The sequence below is a fragment of the Cervus elaphus genome, chromosome 14, assembly GCF_910594005.1.
Source record: "Cervus elaphus chromosome 14, mCerEla1.1, whole genome shotgun sequence".
Taxonomy (NCBI): Eukaryota; Metazoa; Chordata; class Mammalia; order Artiodactyla; family Cervidae; genus Cervus; species Cervus elaphus.
Window position 1 is genome coordinate 30,447,253 of NC_057828.1, and position 23,578 is coordinate 30,470,830.

The 23,578-nt window shown below is 40.6% G+C and overlaps 1 protein-coding gene and 1 long non-coding RNA gene across 10 annotated transcripts in view; one reads left to right on the forward strand and one right to left on the reverse strand.

Annotated features, from left to right (window-relative positions):
- Nucleotides 1–23,578, forward strand: part of LOC122707932 — a 29,459-nt gene that overhangs the window by 2,526 nt on the left and 3,355 nt on the right. The gene's annotated exons all lie outside the window — the stretch shown is intronic.
- Nucleotides 17,174–23,578, reverse strand: part of ENAH (ENAH actin regulator) — a 157,356-nt gene continuing 150,951 nt past the window's right edge. For all 9 annotated transcript variants that reach the window (XM_043923936.1, XM_043923935.1, XM_043923941.1 and 6 more), the window contains 2 exons: nucleotides 20,718–20,775; nucleotides 17,174–20,182 (listed from right to left, as the gene is read on the reverse strand). In XM_043923936.1, the coding sequence (XP_043779871.1) occupies nucleotides 20,145–20,182; nucleotides 20,718–20,775 (96 nt within the window). In that variant the 3' untranslated portion in view covers nucleotides 17,174–20,144. The remainder of the gene's footprint in view (nucleotides 20,183–20,717; nucleotides 20,776–23,578) is intronic.

Genomic DNA, 23,578 nt, shown 5'->3' on the forward strand with positions numbered 1-23,578 from the left:
AAGGGTGTTCAGGAGGACATCTCGGTTCCCCCTGCCCAGCATCCTGCTGGGCCCTGAGTGGCAAGTGTCACTTCCCTGCTGGTCAAATCCTGCTATGGGAAATGGGGCTCCTCACGTTCTTGGTATCACCAGCCCCTGCTCCCCACCTCTGCTGTTCACTCTGCTTCTGACTGCAACCCCGTTGTGTGCAGTCCTGAGCAGTGAGTACAGGTGACCCATACCTGCTACCAGCCTCCTCTGTCCAGTGTCGCATGTTGTGTATTTTGTCTGTTTCCACAACCCTGGGTATGAATCCAGCCATGCCCAGCAGGGTGAATAGGTGGTGGGTAGTTTAGCCACTAAGTCACATCTGACTCTTGTGAACCCATGGACTGTAGCCCACCAAGTTCCTCTTTCCATGTGATGTTCCAGGCAAGAATACTGTAGTGCATTGCCATTTCCTCTTCCAGGGAATCTTCCCGACCCAGGGATTGAACCCCGGTCTCCTGCATTGCAGGCATGTTCTTTACCAACTGAGCCAGAATAGGAGGCAAGTACAAAACTCCTGTTAAGCTGCTTTTAAGTCAGGTGTTCTGCAATAATAGTGGGAGACTTTAATACCCCACTCACACCTATGGATAGATCAACTAAACAGAAAATTAACAAGGAAACACAAACTTTAAATGACACAATGGACCAGCTAGACCTAATTGATATCTATAGGACATTTCACCCCAAAACAATCAATTTCACCTTTTTATCAAGTACACACAGAACCTTCACCAGAATAGATCACATCCTGGGCCATAAATCTAGCCTTGGTAAATTCAAAAAAATTGAAATCATTCCAGTCATCTTTTCTGACCACAGTGCAGTAAGATTAGATCTCAATTACAGGGGGAAAAAAAAACTATTAAAAATTCAAACATATGGAGGCTAAATAACACGCTTCTGAATAACCAACAAATCATAGAAGAAATAAAAAAAGAAATCAAAATGTGCATAGAAACAAATGAAAATGAAAACACAACAACCCAAAACCTATGGGACACTGTAAAAGCAGTGCTAAGGGGAAGGTTCATAGCAATACAGGCTTACCTCAAGAAAAAAGAAAAAGGTCAAATAAATAACCTAACTCTACACCTAAAGCAACTAGAGAAGGAAGAAATGAAGAACCCCAGGGTTAGTAGAAGGAAAGAAATCTTAAAAATTAGGGCAGAAACAAATGCAAAAGAAACAAAAGAGACCATAGCAAAAATCAACAAAGTTAAAAGCTGGTTTTTTAAAAAGATAAACAAAATAGACAAACCGTTAGCCAGACTCATTAAGAAACAAAGGGAGAAGAACCAAATCAACAAAATTAGAAATGAAAATGGAGAGATCACAACAGACAACACTGAAATACAATGGATCAGAAGAGACTACTACCAGCAGCTCTATGCCAATAAAATGGACAACTTGGAAGAAATGGACAAATTCTTAGAAAAGTATAACTTTCCAAAACTGAACCAGGAAGAAATAGAAGATCTTAACAGATCCATCACAAGCACGGAAATCGAAACTGTAATCAGAAATCTTCCAGCAAACAAAAGCCCAGGACCAGATGGCTTCACAGCTGAATTCTACCAAAAATTTAGAGAAGAGCTAACACCTATCTTACTCAAACTCTTCCAGAAAATTGCAAAAGGCAAACTTCCAAACTCATTCTATGAGGCCACCATCACCCTAATTCCAAAACAAGACAAAGATGCCACAAAAAAAGAAAACTACAGGCCAATATCACTGATGAACATAGATGCAAAAATCCTTAACAAAATTCTAGAAAACAGAATCCAACAACATATTAATTTTTTTTCCAACAACATATTTAAAAGATCATACATCATGACCAAGTGGGCTTTATCCCAGGAATGCAAGGATTCTTTAATATCCACAAATCAATCAATGTAACACACCACATTAACAAATTGAAAGATAAAAACCATATGATTATCTCAATAGATGCAGGAAAAGCCTTTGACAAAATTCAACATCCATTTATGATAAAAACTCTCCAAAAAGCAGGAATAGAAGGAACATACCTCAACATAATAAAAGCTATATATGACAACCCACAGCAAACATTATCCTCAATGGTGAAAAACTGAAAGCATTTACCCTAAAATCAGACAAGGGTGCCCACTCTCACCACTACCATTCAACCTAGTTTTGGAAGTTTTGGCCACAGCAATCAGAGCAGAAAAAGAAATAAAAGGAATCCAGATAGGAAAAGAAGAAGTGAAACTCTCAGTTTGCAGATGACATGATCCTCTACATAGAAAACCCTAAAGACTCTACCAGAAAATTACTAGAGCTAATCAATGAATATAGTAAAGTTGCAGGATATAAAATTAACACACAGAAATCCCTTGCATTCCTATACACTAACAATGAGAAAACATAAAGAGAAATTAAGGAAACAATACCATTCACCATTGCAACAAAAAGAATAAAATACTTAGGGGTATATCTACCTAAAGAAACAAAAGACCTATACATAGAAAACTATAAAACACTGATGAAATAAATCAAAGAGGACACAAATTGATGGAGAAATATACCATGTCCATGGATTGGAAGAATCAATATTGTGAAAATGAGTATACTACCCAAAGCAATCTATAGATTCAATGCAATACCTATCAAGCTACCAACGGTATTCTTCACAGAACTAGAACAAATAATTTCACAATTTGTATGGAAATACAAAAAACCTCGAATAGCCAAAGCAATCTTGAGAAAGAAGAATGGAACTGGAGGAATCAACCTGCCTGACTTCAGGCTCTACTACGAAGCCACAGTCAACAAGACAGTATGGTACTGACCCAAAGACAGAAATATAGATCAATGGAACAAAATAGAAAGCCCAGAGATAAATCCATGTACCTACTGACACCTTATCTTCGACAAAGGAGGCACAATATACAATGGAAAAAAGACAACCTCTTTAACAAGTGGTGCTGGGAAAACTGGTCAACCACTTGTAAAAGGATGAAACTAGAACACTGTCTAACACCATACACAAAAATAAGCTCAAAATGGATTAAAGATCTAAATGTAAGACCAGAAACTATAAAACTCCTAGAGGAGAACATAGGCAAAATACTCTCTGACATAAATCACAGCAAGGTCCTCTATGACCCACCTCCCAGAATATTGGAAATAAAAGCAAAAATAAACAAATGGGACCTAATTAAACTTAAAAGCTTTTGCACTACAAAGGAAACTATAAGCAAGGTGAAAAGACAGCCTTCAGGATGGGAGAAAATAATAGCAAACAAAGAAACAAAGGATTAATCTCAAAAATATACAAGCCACTCCTGCAGCTCAACTCCAGAAAAATAAATGACCCAATCAAAAAATGGGCCAAAGATCTAAACAGACATTTCTCCAAAGAAGACATACAGATGGCTAACAAACACATGAAAAGATGCTCAACATCACTCACTATCAGAGAAATTCAAATCAAAACCATAATGAGGTAACATTACACGCCAGTCAGAATGGCTGCTATCCAAAAGTCTACAAGCAATAAATGCTGGAGAGGGTGTGGAGAAAAGGGAACCCTCTTACACTGTTGGTGGGGATGCAAACTAGTACAGCCACTATGAAGAACAGTGTGGAGATTCCTTAAAAAAGAACTGGAAATAGAACTGCCATATGACCCAGCAATCCCACTCCTGGGCATATACACTGAGGAAACCAGAACTGAAAGAGACACGTGCACCCCAATATTCATTGCAGCACTGTTTGTAATAGCCAGGACATGGAAGCAACCTAGATGCCCATCAGCAGACGAATGGATAAGAAAGCTGTGGTACATATACACAATGGAATATTACTCAGCAATTAAAAAGAATACATTTGAATCAGTTCTAATGAGTTGGATGAAACTGGAGCCCATTATACAGAATGAAGTAAGCCAGAAAGATAAGAAACTGGAGCCCATTATACAGAATGAAGTAAGCCAGAAAGATAAACACCAATACAGTATACTAACGCATATATATGGAATTTAGAAAGATGGTAATGATAACCCTATATGCAAGACAGAAAAATAAATGGAAAAAAATGAATATTAGACAATTTGCTTTTTAAAAGTCCCTTGACCCTTCCTAACACCTAAAATTTTAATTGTTCTTCTTGCCTCCCTCCTCTTCCCTCCTCTGTCCCTTCCTCTCCCTTGACTCCACCCAGTGCTTTGTAAGGTTTCTAATTTTGTCTCTAAGGCGTGCAAGAATACTACAGATTTCTCTCATTTCTTTATGCATGGTGATTCAACCCTCCCTTTTTTCCGCTTTCTCTTTCTAGATTATGTTGATGGAGCCTAACTCTAACCCCCAAATAGAGTTTAAAGGTGTTTACATTTAAGAAAATAATAAAGGTGTGTTGGTTTTGTAGGGCTGCTGCCATAACAAACTGCTACAAAAGCGTGATGTCCAAAAACAATGGAAATGAATCTTCTCGTAGCACCTGAGGTCAGAGGTCTGAGACCAAGTTTGTGGACAGACCTGCTCTCCTTCTAGTGTCTCTTGGGAGATTCAGTTCCTTTCCTCTTTTAGCTTCTGGTGGTTGCCAGCAGGAAAGCTGGGATGCAGGAAAGACCAGGGGTTGGTGGATGTATGGTTTCAGGATGATTTCAAGTGCATGACATTTATTGTGCGCTTGATTCCTATTATTACTACATCAGCTCCACCTTAGATGGAAATAAGAAGCAATCTTGTCTCCTAAAGGGGCCAACACTCTTTACTTTTCCTCTGAACACTTAAAGCAATTTAGATAGAAAGCATCTCATTTTATCTTAGTTTTCGATATTTTAAAAAATTGAAGTGTAGTTGATTTACAATGTTGTGTTAATTTCTGCTGTAAAATGATTCAGTTATACATTTGCATATGTTCTTTTTTTCAGTCTTTTCCATTATGGTTTATCACAGGATATTGAATATAGTTCTCTGTGCAATACAGTAAGACTTTGTTGTTTATCCATTCTATATACAAAAACTAACCCCAACAGCCTACTCCATCCCTCCCCTAGCCCCTTCCCTGTTGGCAACCACCAGTCTGTTCAGATAGAAGGCATTTTAAATGGTTGTATTTTCCACAGAGGATCTAAATGTGTAGAAGAATGTTAACCCAGGTACCACTGTGGGCTCTGTGGACAAGGACTGTGTCCACCAGTTTTATATCTTCTGCAAACACAGTCCTAAAACGTTAATGCCTTTTTCTTCTTTTATATAATCAGCATCAATCCCTCTTTCTCTTGTGAGGACCTCTGGACCTCTCTGGAAACCTTGGAATCTGTTGTGGCACAGGCTGGGATCTCAGATGAAAAGTACACGGTATCTCCAATTCTCTCCCACCCCCTTAGACTCCACCTCTCACCATGTGCATCTCACATCCCCAGCCTCAGGGCTGTTATAGAGCAGCGCTGCACACCCCCAAGCCCTGCTGGTTGCTCTGCTAGAAACCCCTTCCCCACTGTTACATAACAACTGCTCCTTCTTGAAGCCCAGCTCCTCTGGATGCCAAGCAAATGGACTTCCCCACCAACCTCAGGCAACATATATTATTTCTTCATCTGTTTCTGTCATTACACATAACTTGTTACACACTCATTGTGCTTGTGGTTTTGTAAACTAACTTAAACCCAAATAGTTCACATATCTCCTCCCCATTTTGCTACATGCTGTGTGCTCAGGTGCTCAGTCATGTCCAACTCTTTGGGGCCCCATGGACTGTAGCCCGCCAGGCTCCTCTATCCATGGAATCTTCCAGGCAAGAATACGGGAGTGGCTTTCCATTTCCTATTCTAGGGGATCTTCCCAATCCAGGGATTGAACCTGTATCTCTTACATCTCCGACATTGCAGGCAGGTTCTTTACCACTAGCGCCACCTGCAAAGCCCGGGGCCATACTTCAGAGGCAAAATATATTTCCTCTCCCTCTTCCCCACCTTACAGTTCTAGAGAAGAAAGGGTCAAAAGCATCCAGTCAGTCACCTCCTGAAATTGTCCCTGTGACTTGAATCACTCCCTTCTTTCTGGGTGTTGAAGTGCCTGTGTATTTGTGATGGAGTTTATTGTGAAAAGAGAAATTTAAACTGAGCCACAATCTTGGGAAAAATAATCTTTTCAAGCTTATTCACATTGTTTATAAGCTAATTATATCTGAGTCTTGGCTAAATTCCAATTATTAATACATCCCATCTCTCCACAGTTATAGCTGCCCTTGTCTGGACCTGAGATGCAGCTTGCGGAGGGTGGGAGTAAGGGAGACCTTGGCTCCACTGACAACAACTGCCTCGTGGAGGCAGGGCTTCGGTAGATGACACCCCTGGTTACCCCAGCTCTAAATTCTACTAGACAATTTTCCTGAATCTTAAGCTCTTTGGTACCCTCCTCTTGATAGTCATGCTTTTTGAGTTTATAGACCTAATCCCACCCCTCTTGTTCAACACCCATTCTTGTCACTTAATCCACAAGGATTTCAGAAAAGAAATACCCTAAAATTCAGAAGGTCCATCCTTCTCGGTCTTTTGTTAACTTGGAGGCAGTCTGAATAGCTCCCTGAATCCTGGCGCATCACCAGGTTACAGGCAGCATCTGAGATCTCCTGCCATGAAGTGCTTGGTGAAACAAGGGACCTACAAGGAAAAACATCCCACTTCCGGTTCCATCCGCTGCCCAAACCTTCTGGATCTTGTTGACTAGAGTGTCTCAATACTAATGAGAGAATCTGATAGTTTCTCAGATGATAATAAGTGGAAAGTCTTTCCCTTATTTCTGAAAATGTAGGAAAGGAAAGGAGTTTGGAATTTTGAATAGCTCCCAGTTAAAAAAATATTAACTCCTCATACAGGCAAAAATATTGGCATTTACCCCTAGAGACTTGTATCTTAACATCCGCTTCATGCCCTAAATCTTTGGGCACAGATGGTGGGATTATTTTCTCAAATCAAGCAAATTCCCCTGTCATGTGAGGAATACAAAAACAAAAACAGAACAAGGGGCTTCCCCGGTGGCTCAGTGGTGAAGAATCCGCCTGCCCTTGTGGGAGACACAGGTTTGATCCCTGGTCTGGGAGGATCCCACATGCCATGGAGCAACTATGTCTGTGCGCCACAGCTACTGAGCCTGTGCTCTAGACCTTGCGAGCCGCAACTTCTGAGCCCGCACACTGCAACTCCTCAAGTCCGCATGCTCTAGAGCCCCTGTTCCACAAGACAAGCCCCTGCAATGAGAAGCCCCCGCACTGCAACTAGGGAAAAGCCTTTGCAGCAACCAAGACCCAGCAAAGCCAGAAATAAATAAATAAATTTAAATAAATAAATAATAAAATTACATATATAAAAACACAACAAAAGGCAGCGACTTTCTAGGCTGCTGGGCATGGACCTCTCACTTCTTTGCCTTGAGAGACCTTTTTGTAATCTGCCAGTCAAGAAGAAACAATTACTCCATCCTTGGTCAGGTGGAAATTTTTAATGAAATAAAATTTAAAAACAATTCCCTCAGGTACAAACAAACTTATCAGAGGTGGGGGGGGGGGGGGCAGGGAATCTTCAGAGCAAATTCCTTGCAGTAAGTGTAGCCATGAATAGTGTTCTTGGAGAGTAAGAGGGCAAGGAAGGTGTGTGAGAAAAGTCCTCAACCCCCTGTTTCCAGGACAGCAAATCAGACTTCCGAGGAAGCTCGGGGAGGCGAGATTGCTGCTTCCACTTGACGTTCCCTGTGGACGGCGGGCTGCACGGGGGGCACATGCACAAGTGTAACGTTGATGCATCGCTGTCAGGAGTGTCTTGAAAAGTGAGTCAGTATCTGAAGTTGGACACAGACGTGGGCTATGGCCAGCAGTTCTATTCCCAGGTACGTGCCCACGAGAAGCGCATCCCCGTGGTCACCAAAGACACACGCTGGCTGGACATTCACAGCACCGCTAGCCCTGGGGGTTCCGAGCTGGGGGCTGCTGAAACACAGTGAGAACCATCGCCACCACACACATTATAAGGGAAACTCACATACAATATTAAGACACGAAAAAGCACAAATCCCTTCAAATAAAGCACAAAAACAGCCAAAATTCATCCATGGGGTTAGAAGTCAGAAATATTTCTCCTGGGTGCAGATGGAAGGGAATACAGGGGGGCGCTGGGGTCATGGCCATGTCTTTTCTTGATCTGGGTGCTGGCCCAATGGGTGTATTTTCTGTGTCAAGTCAGTGTGTTGTACATGTAAGCGCACTTTCCATGTGCTTTGCCAATGCTGAGTCACTTCAGTCGTGTCAAACTCTGTGTGCCTCTATGGACTTTGGTCCACCAGGCTCCTCTGTCCGTGGGATTCTCCAGGCAAGAATACTGGAGTGGGTTGCTGTTTTTTCCTCCAGGGGATCTTTCCGACCCAGGGATTGAACCTGCAATCTCTTATGTCTCTTGCATTGGCAGGCAGGTTCTTTACCACTAGCGCCATCTAGGAAGCCCCTATGTGTTTTACTTCAAGTTTAAAAAAAAAAAAAAAAAGGAGCTAAAATGTGGTGGGGAACGCTGGCTGTGAGAACTCCTGACAGCAGCCTTGGTGTGGGCTTGGGCGGCCCCCAGTGCAGGGGCCTGGGAGGCGTCATCTGCCCTCACTTCAGGCATCAGGCCCCATTGCAGGGAGGCGGTGGCCTCTCTGGGTTGACAGGACCAGTCTGCAGGGTCCCAGAGCTCTGCTCAGTTTCATGAGCAGAAACAGGAAAGACACAACTCCGTACTGTGCATCGTTTCCAGCGCCCAGGCTGTCCACATGAATTTTTGTTCTGGGCGCCTGGGACTGATGATAAACATAATCATAAAAGAATGGAAATCACTCACATCCCAGGTGACTCCCATCAAAGAGCTTTGAAGACTAGATCTGCAATGTCTCCTCCCCACAGATGGCATCACAGACGTTAGCAACATCAGTTCAGCGTTACAACAACTCCCTCAGCCTTTGCTAGGACAGACCCTGTGGCCCAAGAAAAATGGCAGGACTGTGGCTCTTTACACCCAGTCCACAGAGGTGCTGTGAACTTGACCTACATGACCTGGTCTGGCAAGGTCAGAGGGGTTGTGTTCAGTTCTTGCTACTGAATGTCACTATCAGCCTGGCCCATCTGTGGTAGGGACCCTCGGCCGTCTGCAGCCAGGCCACGAAGCTTGAGCTGGAATGGCGTGGCAAAGACCCAGACACTGAACTTTCTGGCTAAGAGCAGAAGCACCAAGCCCCCAAGGTTGAGGCCACTGTGGGGATGGCTGCCTTCCCCTTGGCACACCTCACTGTCACATAACTGCTGATGCAGCATCTCAGGGTATCTTATCTCACAATAATAAACTCCAAGAGCATCTTACTTACAACTAAGGACCCTGGCAAATCTTTTTATCATATAGTCTCTTAGGATAACCTCTTTGCTATATATCACAGGATTGAACCTGGAATGAACAACATCATGGTCTCCAAGAGCAAGGGAAACCAAAGATCACAGAGCCCCCAACCTCCACCCCACCCCACCCCACCCCCGCTCCCCGCTCCCCGCCCCGTGAGCCTTGGTGAAAAGGGGAGGAGAGGTGAAGAAACTCAGCCAGAAATGAGGCTGGTGAAAAAGGAAACCACTCAAGCTGTTCTACTTCAGGCTATGAAAAAACTTCTTTCACTTCCCCGACTCCATAGTCTGGAAAAAAAATGCAGAGGTTAAAATGAGGCCTTTTAAATGGTCACATCATTTGCATGAATGTACCATCAAGCTCCTTACAAACCACAGGCTTGTGGATATTCTTGGCTGAAAGGTAACTGGCCTCTAGGAAATCCAGGAAGAGCGGGAGGAACTCACAGCCTTAGGTGCCCTCTGCTTTCTAAACTCCAAAAGTGCTCCCGCTATCTGCATGCAGTGACTGCAGTAGGTTACAGACGAAATACAGTCGGGCTTCCCAGGTGGCGGTAGTGGTAAAGAACCCACCTGCTAATGTAGGAGACGTTAAGAGAGGCGGGTTCAATCCCTGGGTTGGGAAGATCCCCTGGAGGAGGGCATGGCAACCCACTCCAGTATTCTTGCCTGGAGAACCCCATGGACAGATGAACCTGGTGAGATACAGTCCATGGGGTCGCAAAGGGTCGGGCACGACTAAGGTGACTTAACATGCACTCACTGAAAGTACAGGGTATTCAGTAGCCCAGAGAAAACCAGGGGGCGTGTATCTGCAGCCCTGCATTTATCTGACAGGCTGCTCCATGAGTCTGGGTGGTGCTTGCATGCCTGACCAGGCGCTTCAGTCGTGTCTCGTTGTGACCCTGTGGACTGTAGCCCGCCAGGCGCCTCTGTCCGTGGGATTCTCCAGGCAAGAATACTGGAGTGGGTTGCCAAGCCCTCCTCCAGTGGATCTTCCCAACCCAGGGATAGAACCCATGTCTCTTTGGTCTCCTGCATAAGCAGGTGGGTACTTTACCACTATCGTCACCTGGGAAACCCAGGTGGTGCTCAGGTGGCTCCATCAAGAACAGCGCTGTCTTCCGTGGACACGGTTAGACAGAAGTGCAGAGCAGCATTCAAGAAGATGAAAGCAGTGCCTGACACCTTCCTTAGTGATGGGGAGACATGCAGAAGGAGGCCCAGAGAAAGCTTTTACAGCTGAACATATTTTAAGGTCAGAATCGCAGTCAAGAGAGCCAAACAAACTCTTTTTCACATCACATATCTTTGATAAGAGCAACTGGTAAAATAAAAACAACTCTTTGTCTTAAGTATTTCATCTTTTTATTTCAAAACAAGAGGATACCAAGAAGCAGAAGAGTGAAGCAGTTAAAACCAGCAAAGCTGCAAAGTAGGAAAGGAAGTAGAAAGGGAGGAGTGGATCTAATTTCAAAGACATGGTTGCTAAAAGCAAACACAGGGCTCTGATGCAGCAGACCTAAGTCACATTAAGTCCAAGGACTTCAGTAGGCTTGCTGATGCACCGACAGGGTTAGCTATACCCCTTTTCTGCTGAACTTTACACATTCTAGACACGTCATGCACATACAGGTTACACTTTATGGTTACATGAAATTGCATGCAATTCACACAGAGAATCATTTTGAAGGCACTAGTGTGCAGCAGGAGCTGCGACTTTCTGGCAAGTCCTTCCTAAGTGGTCTTGCAAGTGGTCCTCCTATTTATTTGTATTTTAAAACTTTGGTGCAAAACCTAGGTGCCATCTAATCCCACCAACCCTGCTCACTCTTTTGGTTTCATGTCTCACCTTCTCTTCCACTTTCCCTTCTTAAAGGCAGACGCCAAGCTTGGAAGGTAATGTTTTCCTGACAGTAAGATCTCCTTTTTTTGGATTTACAAATAATTGGAGTCAAGCAGCAATTGACAATCCGTTGCTTGAAAACAAAGCTGCTACCAGTTTCTTTTATTCCTGACATTCAGTAAGGCCAATAACTCAGAAATTCCATGAGATAAGATTCATGAGGTTCTGTATGATATTAATTTCTAATACCAGCTAAAATATGGCCTTGAGTATGTTTAAGTCAATCTTAACTTCTAAAGAGTTGTTTCAGTCCATACTGCCCTAAGAGGTTCAATCCCAGATTACAAAGCCCCAGATCCATGGGCTGCAAATATTCACATTTTTAGCAAATAAACAGCTCTGTATACTCTTTAAGGACATAAATGTATATTTCTAGTTTTAAAATTGTGTAGCGAAGCAACATAACATGGCAGTTAATAACCCATTTGGACCACAATTAACTCACCTTCAAATCCTACCAACTGGGGCTCTTTTACAAGATGCTGATGGCCTAACAACTCAGAAGGTATGAAAATGAAAATGTATTTCACATACTAAATCTTGTAATGGAAACAGTGTATGTTGCTGTCCAACTGGAAAGGTTTCTTCCTGGCTCTCCCACTTCTCAAAAGATAAAAAGCACCAAAAGACTTCCTTTGCCTATGCTCATTTCAACTCCCCAGAGGTCAGCAGAGGGCACAATGGAACTGATTTTTGTTCAGGTCAAGTGAAAGGTTTTTGAAAACGCCTCCCATAGGCGGGGCAACAGGACGCTCTGCGCCAGAACTTACCTGGGTTGACCCTCTGCCTGCAGTCCTACTTCGCTGCTGCACAGATGCAGCTAGCCCCAACTCACCCACTCTCTCTACCCTAGCTACAGAGTGGAAACTTGCAATGTTGCTATAATTACAGACTGCTTCCTCATTCAGTCTTATCAAGCAAACCAAAAAAAGATGAAAATGTGTAAATACTGTAATTGAGTTTCGAATATTTTGCATCAACTACAGATGTCTCAAGACAGAATCTTCTTTCTAACTCAATCACTTTTCTTAGAAACACTTCATTCCGCGCCCCCTCCAAAAACACATACATTATGTAAAAGCGTATCTTACTGGTAACAAAAGGTGAATTTCAGAACACACAGATGCCCAACAAGAATAGAAGTAAAAGAAAGTCTGCAGAACAGGACTCATCTTTCCTAATCACAAACCCTCCCATTCATTCAACCTCTGACTTTAAGCCAACTGTCTTCTCAAGATCAAGCAAGGACTAAGAACCACCTCCTCCCAAATGGCACAGGAGTCGCCTGGTTGGCCAAGGAATTGCTGTCAGTCTTTTGGGTTAAAAACAAAGACCTGGGTAAGAATGACAGGTTCTCCACTTGTATATAATGAAAAGGGCAGAGAGGGGAGGGAATCATTCCTCCCAAGATGACAGTGACAAAAGGAACCACGGCACAGCGGGCGAGAGCTGCTGGAGAGCATTCCCCTCCAGAAACAAAGAACCGCTGCTTCCTTCCTTCACTCCCTCCAGCTCTGCAGTGTTCCCTTAACAATAGCTACTGGGTCAGAAAAACTGAAAAGGAATTTGTCACTAATGTATGGAACTGGAGCGCGGTCTCACGTCTCACATGATCCCACACTGTCACCTGGTCTGTGGGAACGGCTGGATGTGTGTGCTTCCAGGCTGAGGCCGAGGCCAGGAGAATAAAGACACCCGAAACCCGGTCTGTGAAAGCTGACGAGTGAGCAGTGGACCCTGGGGTAGCAGCTACCCCAGCAATAACACGGCACTACTGACCTTGAAATGGTCATTTCATTGATTTTCCCTTATTGCCCACACCTAGGATGCATGGATTCCAGTGAATAGGATCAAGATTTTGAAACAATGAAAAGCGGATCTTAAGACCAGACAGTAAAACTCAGGCCCTTCTTCTCTTGGATCAAAAAGGAAGCAAGCAAGCAAAGCAGTGGCTGTAGTACATGCTGGATGATCACACGCAGAGCTAAGTGTGAGAGGCAGGCAGACATGGCCTCTGGGAGGACATGGACCACCCTGCAGTCTGACAGCTGGCCAAGATGACTGGAGTCCAGGCTGATGGCCGGTCCACTCCCCACACACAAAGGGAGGAGTGAGCCAGCAGCGCCGGAGGAAAACTCAAGTCAAGTCTAAGAAAGCGGCGAAGGAGTGGATTAAAGAAAGAATCTTTCAACGATGCTTACTTTCAGAAACAAAGCTGTTTTATGTAAGGACCAAACACTACCCTGTACAGTTAAATTTCAGCAACTGAAACCTACAAAGACAAGCTGTCTATGGGAAGGAAACCAAATTGTGAATTACCCAGTGGCTCAGGCCTGAAACTCCCATCTCCTTGGAAATAAATAGAACAGAAAATGAAGCCAGATTTTAATACTAACAACACTCTCTTTTCTGAATATCTAAATCTTCCCAATACTTTTCTCATGGGTTATGATTCTCCCTGGACATTTTAGTGACAAAGTCAGTGCCTACCACCGATGCTTCAAGGCACAGAACTCACTCAGGTCTACTGAGTTCATCACATCCAGCTTCCACTTGTCTGACCACTGGCAGTGGACACAGCCTGGCAGCACCCGTGTTCACACGGGGCTTGGATGACAGTGCTAAGCTGGTCCACCACTCAGAGAGGACAAACCTCAGACTTGAGGGTATGAGTGAGCATCTGCGAGAACTCTGAAACATTTACCACACCTGGTGCCTGGGCAGGCAGGACAAATCAAGTTTACACCTGAGTTCAACTTGGTTAATGACAATAAAAATTCCAAATTGGGACTTCTTATCTAAAATGGAGCAAACTGAAAAATGTCTTTCATTTTTAAGAAGGGAGTCAGACTAAGGTTCCATGCATGTGACTAAGGGCATGAAACATTAGTAGAAACTGTTAAGAATCACATCTTTAAAAACCTCTGTGGCATATTTCTTTTGTATGGTTAAAAGAGCTTGCATTTTAAGTGTGAGCCAAGAATCAATCTTCTCAATTTCTATAGACTTGACTGGAAACTCTGGGACCTGATTAAAGACCCTTCCATGTAAACACCTACCAATGTTTTTCTCCTCAGCATCAATTTTTTAAGTGCCATTTCCCGTGCAATCCAAAGGACCAACTAACTACATGCTTTTTAATATGTACTATGTCTTCTTGGAAGAACCACCATTAACTAAAAACCAAATATACCCATATAACATTATTCACTGCCTATTAGTGATTTCTTTATAATAATTTTAAAAATCATTTTATTTACTGCTAAAAAAAATCATTCTTGGAGCCAAAGGGGAAAAAAGTTAAATCTAAACATGATGAACTATGAGGCTGTGATTTGCATACAGATTTTTAAGTTTATGGAATAAATGCAAACTTAGTCCTCTTATGAAATATGTAAGAACTTCTAATAATTTTTATCAAAATGAAAGCTGTCTTCTCTTGGAACACAGCTGAGAAAAGATCGTATCTGAGTCTTCTGCTAGATTTATGCCTTTAAAAAGAGATGTAGAAGAACTCTTGAGACGTTGCATCTCCTCCCTCTTACTAGGAATCCGCTGATCCAATACCAGAAGCTTCCAGGGGCCCTGCTCTCTGCTCAGCGTCTCTGAGGGATAGCTCACTGTGACTTTTTGGCTCCAACACTTAATTGAGGTTTCAGCTTTCTTTATTCTATATGTTACATTCATCAGCAAGTATTTGAAGCTTACTCCATGCCTTAATTGATCCTGACATTTTAGCTTAGAGAGTATGTGCAACAGACAAATCTATAATAACCGAAAAGTCCTTTTAAAATTTCTTGACCTTCACATATATTGATTTCATCAGGCTTAACAGAATACCAATAAATGTGGCAGTAATTCTTTTCACATCCTAAGTCATTATGACTGTCATTTAGTTACCCTCTGACAGGGACTCTTAAAAAAAAAAAAAAACTATTTAGAAAGACATAAATTTACATAGTTTACACATTAGGGACCTTCAATTATATCTCCTTACTGATTCAACTTGCCTCTTTTGTGAGTTCACCATTGGTATCAAAAAGGACCATATTGTAGACCTCCATTTACGCTGATGCTGCATATCCCTAACCACCTTAAATTTGCTGTAGTAATATTTTATCAATTTTAGACTTTGAAAATTTGAAGGTTTCACTTTTCCAGTATTATGAACAGATATGAAAACCTCCTGAGCCTCAAAAAAGAACTAGAGACAACATAAAGGGAACAAACCTAACCCACACCCTATGTGGATGTTTGGAATAGAGTCTGCACTCTAGGCCTGCAACAGTCCTTGGCTCATATAAATGTCCTTTCTTGAGAGGTTACCAGCTTTAGCTTCTTAAGCAAATGTGTTTAAGAGGAAGCTACCCTTAAGAATAAATGTTCAAAAAAAAAAAAAAGAATAAATGTTCTCCACTGTGCCTTTCTGTAGCCAGAGGTACCTGGGACAATTTTAATTGCCCAGATTGACAAAGATTCCTTATACCTACACTTTAGAAGTGTCTAAGTCTAAATATGAAATGGCTTCTTAGCAAAAAGTCAGAGGTATTGCGCATCGGTAATTTCAATATACTCTTGGGATCCCTTTCTCATCCCATTGAGCTTTGAGGAAAATGAACAGATATGAATTCATCTTTCTATTAAAAACAAAAACAGTACTACCAGGAACAAGTTTGGAGCTTTAATGTGACTGGAGTAAATGTCCTTAGGAAAGTGGATTATGTAATAGCTTCAAAAAGGAATTAAGAGCTCCTACAGAGTTCCTTCACGCAGTATGTTTTATGTGATGTCACTTTTATGCTTACAATCAATAGAATTTAAAGGGTAATGGTGTTAGATATAAAATTATGATGACTACAAAAAGGAATCACAGAGAAGCTGCAGCATACCTCTGTAAACTGCTTCACAGGATAATGCTACTCTGTAGAACTTAAAGGGCAATTCTTTACAAGGGCGCTAGAAGTATATACAAATTTAGGAGACAAAGTTGTATCTAGGCAAATTTTAAAGGTTACCGCCTGGTACGCCATTCATTTTTAAATGAGAAGTGATTCTTAAGTTTGTAGACAAACATTCTAATTTTTACACAAAGGGAAGCAAGAACCTGAGACGGGATACAGAGAAAAAAGCCGATTAATATGTGTACAACTGTAGTCTGGGTAATAACCGCAAATGTCAGTGAGTGGCAGGGACACGGGGGCCATGAGAAGTAGAGAGGATGAGGGAAGGTAAAGTTACGGTCTGCTGGCAGAAAAAAGACAAAGGCTGTTGTGTTTCTAAAGAAGACAGAATTTTAAAGCGAAACTCAAAATTAATACTGCATAAGAGTCCGATAAAACATACTGCTGTGTATATGCAGGTATCAAGAACTCAGTATTCTGCATAAACAAACACTACAGATACAGATTTCACTACATTTAAAATTCAGTACCCAATAAGGCCCTTGACTATACAATGTCCTTTATGCTGCAAACTATATTAAGAAAAATTTTAACTGCATCAATTAGCTTAATTTAACGTATCTCTGCTATAGAACAAAATGGAGTGAACTTAAAACACTTATCATTCTCTTGACTGTAAGACACTGTACCAAGCTGCGCCAGGAGAAAATAAGAACAAACATGGAACACCCAACAGTTATTTCAAGCAAAAAGTAGATACATGATCACACATTCCCTTTGTATACATTACTTAGTATTTATGACTTATGAAATCTTTAAAGAATAGTGTCGTGATAGGTAAACTTTTAAGTAATGAAGTCATGGATTTTAAAGAGTGTTTTTTACATTCAAAACAACTTATTTAGAACCAACAGATTATGTCAGATTATCTAAGTGTCACAAACAAGCAACATGTATATACTGCAATTTTATTTCAATCGCACAAACGAAGTTAGCGTGTAGGAAATTTAAATGGAACAGTATGGTAAAAATAGCAGAGAAACAAAAACTATAAAGGAAGTACACCTAAAGCATGAGAATTCAACATTCATTAGTGTTTCATCTTCAGTTTTGATTGACACTTGATGCTTGCAAATTCTGAAACAAACTTTGAGATCATGATGACTATTCTGAAGAGATTTCAGCACCAGCACTAAGGTTTGTACATTCAGTTGGTTTGCAATTGACTTGTTAGCCATTTACATAGTGTGTAGTACAGATTTGTCACAGGTCAGATCACAGTGTTAAAGGAAAGTACCACCTTCCTGTAATTAGAAAGGATCCCCTAAACTGTACTCAGCTTAAGACATCCAATGTACAAGAGCACGAAAACCATCATAATAACGTGGCTCCAAGGAACATAGTTTTGATAAGGAAAATAATCTAAGCTTCTGTTTCCCATTTTAATTACTGAAATCTCTAACAATGACAAAACTGTCACACAGGACAGTAAATGTACACAGTAATTCAATCAAACTTCTTGGAAAGAACACATTTAGCAGTCTGGGATAAAGCATAATGACAGGAAATAAAACATGATTCAACACTGGTTCTTTTTGTCATTTTTACACAGACATGTTAATATTTAGACCAAGGCACAAAACGTTTAGTGCATAAACCAGTTTCTTCTTCAAGATCTAGCATTTTTAGCGTAGACTTTTATCTTACTTTGGACCACTTGTACCCAGTACTCTATCCTACTGTTTAACTTAATCAACAAAATCAAAAATGATTTCTGACCAGATTTATGGGGGACATAAACATTTATATCTCCAAAGTGTTTGCATAACCAAAAGTACAGTAATAAAGATGGAAATGCCTCCTATTTCTTTAAGAAAGTAGTACTTTTTAAGCTTGCTGCATCTTTAATGTCTTTACTGTTGGATGACAATGAACAGCTGATAGAAAAAGAACTGCATATTTGAATTATGATAGCTCATCCATCACAGATTAATCTAAAAGTGAAGTTTCTACAGAAACAGGAACTGTTTTAATAAGAAAAAAAAAATTTCCTCATTCAAACCTCGTTGAAGTGGTGATGGCTGCAAACCTGCATTTAGAAAACTATGCTATCAACAAGCTCTGTCTTATGAAGGTAGATTAAGAAATCCAGAAAGCAGACAACAGTGGATTATTTCTTCAAAATTTTAGTAAAACTACAGATAATCAAAGATTTCAAAGCAAATATGGCACATAACAACTCAAGCATAAACCAAGATGGAGAGCCTGGAGAATTTTTGATTTCCTAGATTTTCAAAAAATGCTATCATTGTAACATACAGGATTTCTCCCCTATTTTAATCTTAGAAGTTTCAAAGAAAAGGGAGTGCATTATACACACACACACACACACACACACACGTGAGTGCCCACACAAACACGCACACACACACACGCACATGGTGGTAAGTAGAGCATCTAGTTCCTTCTTCCTACCACCTAAGTCTCACTTTAGTTATTAAAAGAAAATTATGCAGGACCCCTCGTCATTTTTCCCTTTATCCGATGATTTCTGTGACCTTAACTGCTGCCATCGTTGCTACTTTTCTAGTATTTCAACATAAAAGTCCAAAAGCAGCTCTGAAGTCAGGAATGAACACCTGGATAACTGCAGGGCACCTAGGTAATAACTGCCAGATTCAGGGATCGAACGCTTGAATTCCACAGTAAGACAGAATTCATGTGAAGCTCAGAATCATGTTTCAGACCATTGAAGTTACTGAATTAAAATACAAATAGCTGAAGACATGATGTAAAAGATTAAGTACTTGGTTCTGTTAACATATTTACCAATTAAAGTCACAAAATATTCCTCATCATTATTCATGCAGATAACTGAGAAAAAAGATAGTGCAGAAATTAACTTTAAATAAAAAATTATTCCTTCCCCTCCTCCCACTCCCTATACTCTACAAAATGTTTTCCCTGGGACTAGGCCTTGAAAAGGCCACTACATATTAGTTTAACATGCATTACTGTCTGCAATTAAAAAAGCTAATTTTTGTGGTGGTTGTAATTACGTTATAAAAATGTCCACATGCATAAATCTAAAAAAGATTGAAAACCTACAGTAAATCTACAATATATTGTTTTACATTTGACCACTGGTTTGTGTTATGTAGGAGTCATAGATTTGGTAAAGCATTGTAACAATTTAGGAAGGCATCTAAATCTTTAAATTCTGGATGAATTTTATGTTTGAATCTACAAAATTGCATGAAGGCTAAACTCGAGAGACCTCCTATCATTCTAAAATTCCTCACTCTGGACAAATCATTTTTAGGACACTTTCTTATAAATGTCACCTTTTGAAAGCACATACAATTCCATTTGTTCCACATTTTATGATCTTAACCTACACAGGGCTGACCTCAATTATCCATGGAATATCAAATATGATAGGAAGACAAACCTGAGAGAAACATTTACAATACAATAGCATCACTTGCTAAATTCTTCATCAGCATTCTCTGAAAAACAAAACTTCTCAAGCCTTTCTCCTCTTTATTTTAGCAATGGACTGTGGAAAATGTGCAATTTTCTCTTGACATGAAAATATTTTCAATGCACGGTGATCTTGCCTGACGGGTTTAGTAATTTTCTGCATAACTGATACAGGAACTCCTATACGACTCTCTTCCATCCTGTTGTAAAGGTCAGAAAAAAGCAGCAAACTGGGAGGGAAATAGCTTATCCGCCGGAGTAGTAATGTTTGAAGGCTTTCAAAGTATGTTGGTTTTTCCCTCCTTCTGACTGTGTATCTCCATTTTCTTCTCACAGCTCACAAAATGTAAGGGTTTTGTTGTTGCTAACAGTTGTTCTTTGCAGGTTTTTATTTTCTTCTTTTTCCAGATTAAAGTCCTGTCTCTCCTTAGTTTGTTTCTCTATGCAGTATTTGACTTGCTCAGTTCCTGCCTGATTGCTGGCAGGAAAAGGAAAAATATTAAAAGTAAATATAATGATAAGGTAATATAAATGTGTGATTCATTCTTAAGAAATCTTAATGACTTCATTCAAACTCACAGTAATACAAAGATACACTACCTGTGCATCTTTCATTGAAGAAATCTGTTTTCTTATTTTTACAATGACAACATCAATTTATATACATTTATATATTCTCTCCATTTTGTACACAAAAGGAAAACACTGATTCTTTGGGCTCAAAACAGGAGTTTAGTGGGATGGGATGTGAAAAGGAGTTTTCCATCTAATACTATTCAATATCGGAAACTTAAGAGGAATTTTGTATACCCTGTGTTAACAAATAATTTCCATTATATGAAGGATAGAAACCCTCTCTTTGGCATCCGAAGCCAGGTAAAGGACAGGATAATATGGAAAAGTAATTGTTTCATGCCCTCAAGTAATAAACTAGGTATTTTTTTAATCTTCATTTTCTTTAAAATGGGTATTTTTAAACATTGCAGGGGTAGCAAATTTGTTTAGACACTCACCATCAATGAGCTCTTCTTTTAGCTTAGTTAATTCTTTTCTCATTTCATCTAAAATGTCCTAAAATATTAGAGAAAAACATCAGAAATACAGAAAATAAATAAAGATTCTTGCTCATATAAAATTTTACGAATGTATAAAATGTTACCTCTGTCTTTTGTTTCCAGATTCATGATTTATGACTTAGAAGATTAACTTTGGTAAAATTTGTTTTAATAGTCTTCTCTTTCCAATCTTTGCTTATTCTAGCTTAGCAAAATATGAAGCAGAACGTCTTCTAAACCTAAAATAATTACCTGGTCATGCCGTGAAAGGTATGATTCAGATAATCCCTATAAAACATAAGAGCTCTGCTTTTAATCTAGTCTTTTGGGAGCTAAGAGGCAATCCATAAACAAGTTTAAAGGAAGAAGACACAGACTGGACAATCAGCTCTTGGGAAGTTTGTCATCTGGCCTTAACTATGGGGACTGCTTAGGAATCACCAGAGCTGTCAAACTAAGCTTCACGGAATGTAGGGTTCCCCTAGAGGGCCCTTGGGGGCTGCCCCAATAGGTGGGGAAGTAGGAGGATGGGACCCTGCTAGACATACACAGTCTTAAGACAGAAGACCAGCCACACATAGCTACTGAGCACTTGAAACGTGGCAAGTCTGAGGTGAGATGCACTGTAAACATTAGACACCAGATTTCAAAGATTCACTATGAAGAAAGTAAAGTAAAATAACTAGTCAGTAATTTTAAAATACTGGTTATTATATACTGAAATATTACTTTGGCTACATCAGGTTAAATAAAAATATATTAAAGAGAATGTAACCTATTTCTCTATATTTAATGCACCTGCTAAAAATTTGAAGTATGTGACCCATGTTACATAGAGTTGGCCAAAAAGTTCATTTGGAAAAAGCCTAACAAACTAACCAATCTGATCATATGGACCACAGCCTTGTCTAACTCAATGAACTATGAGCCATGCCACATAGGGCCACCAAGATGACAGGTCACGGGGGAGAGTTCTGACAAAACGTGGTCCACTGGAGAAAGGAATGGCAAACCACTTCAGTATTCTTGCCTTGAGAACCCCATGAACAGTATGAAAAGGCAAAAAGGTAGGACACTGAAAGATGAACTCCCCAGGTCGGTAGGTGCCCAGTATGCTACTGGAGATCAGTGGAGAAGTAACTCCAGAAAGAATGAAGAGAGAGCTGAGCAAAAACAACACCCAGTTGTGGATGTGACTGGGGATGGAAGCAAGGTCCGATGTTGTAAAGAGCAGTATTGCATAGGAACCTGGAGTGTTAGGTCCATGAATCAAGGCAAATTGGAAGTGGTCAAAGTGGAGATGGCAAGAGTAAATATCGACATTTTAGGAATCAGCAAACTAAAATGGACCTGAACGGCTGAATTTAACTCAGATGACCATTGTATCTGCTACCGTGGGCAAGAATCTCTTAGAAGAAGTAGAGTAGCCATCAGTCAACAAAAAGTCCGAAATGTAGTATTTGGATGCAATCTCAAAAACGAAAGAATGATCTCTGTTGGTTTCTAAGGCAAACCATTCAATATCACAGTAATCCAAGTCTATGCACCAACTAGTAATGCTGAAGAAGCTGAAGTTGGACAGTTCTATAAAGACCTACAAGACCTTCTAGAACCAACACCCAAAAGAGATGTCCTTTTCATTAGAAGGGACTGGAATGCAAAAGTAGGAAGTCAAGAAATACCTGGAGTAACAGGTAAATTCAGCCTTGGAGTACAAAATGAAGCAGGTCAAAGGCTAATAGCAATTTGCCTAGAGAACGCACTGGTCATAGCAAACACCCTCTTCCAACAACATAAGAGAAGACTCTACACATGGATATCACCAGACAGTCAATACTGAAATCAGACTGATTATATTCTCTGCAGCCAAAGATGGAGAAGCTCTATACAGTCAGCAAAAACAACACCAGGAGCCAACTGTGGTTCAGATCATGAACTCCTTATTGCCAAATTCAGACTTAAACTGAAGAAAGTAGGGAAAAACCACTAGACTGTTCAGGTATGACCTAAATCAAACCCCTTAACGATTATACAGTGGAAATGACAAGTAGATTCAAGGGGTTAGATCTGATAGAGTGTCTGAAGAACTATAGTTGGACATTGTACAGGAGACAGTGATCAAGACCATCTTCAAGAAAAAGAAATGCAAAAACGCAAAATGGCTGTCTGAGGAGTTCTTACAAATGGCTGAGAAAAGAAGAGATGTGAAAGGCAAAGGAGAAAAGGAAAGATATACTCATTTGAATGAAGAGTTCCAAAGAATAGCAAGGAGAGACAAGAAAGCCTTCCTCAGTGATCTATGCAAAGAAATAGAGGAAAACAACAGAATGGGAAAGACTAGAGATCTCTTCAAGAAAATCAGAGATACCAAGGGAACATTTCATGCAAAGAGACTCAATAAAGGACAGAAATGGTATGGACCTAACAGAAGCAGAAGATTAATAAGAGGTGGCAAGAATACACAGAAGAACTATACAAAAAAGATATCCATGACCCAGATAACCACAATGGTGTGATCACTCACCTAGAGCCAGACATCCTAGAATGAGAAGTCAAGTGGGCCTTAGGAAGTATCACTACGAAAAAAACTAGAGGAGGCGATGGAATTCCAGTTGGGCTCTTTCAAATCCTAAAAGATGATGCTGTGAAAGTGCTGCATTCAATATGCCAGCAAATTTGGAAAACTCAGCAGTGGCCACAGGACTGGAAAAGGTCAGTTTTCATTCCAACCCCAAAGAAAGGCAATGCCAAAGAATGCTCAAACTACTGCACAATTGCACTCATCTCACATGCTAGCAAAGTAATGCTCAAAACTCTCC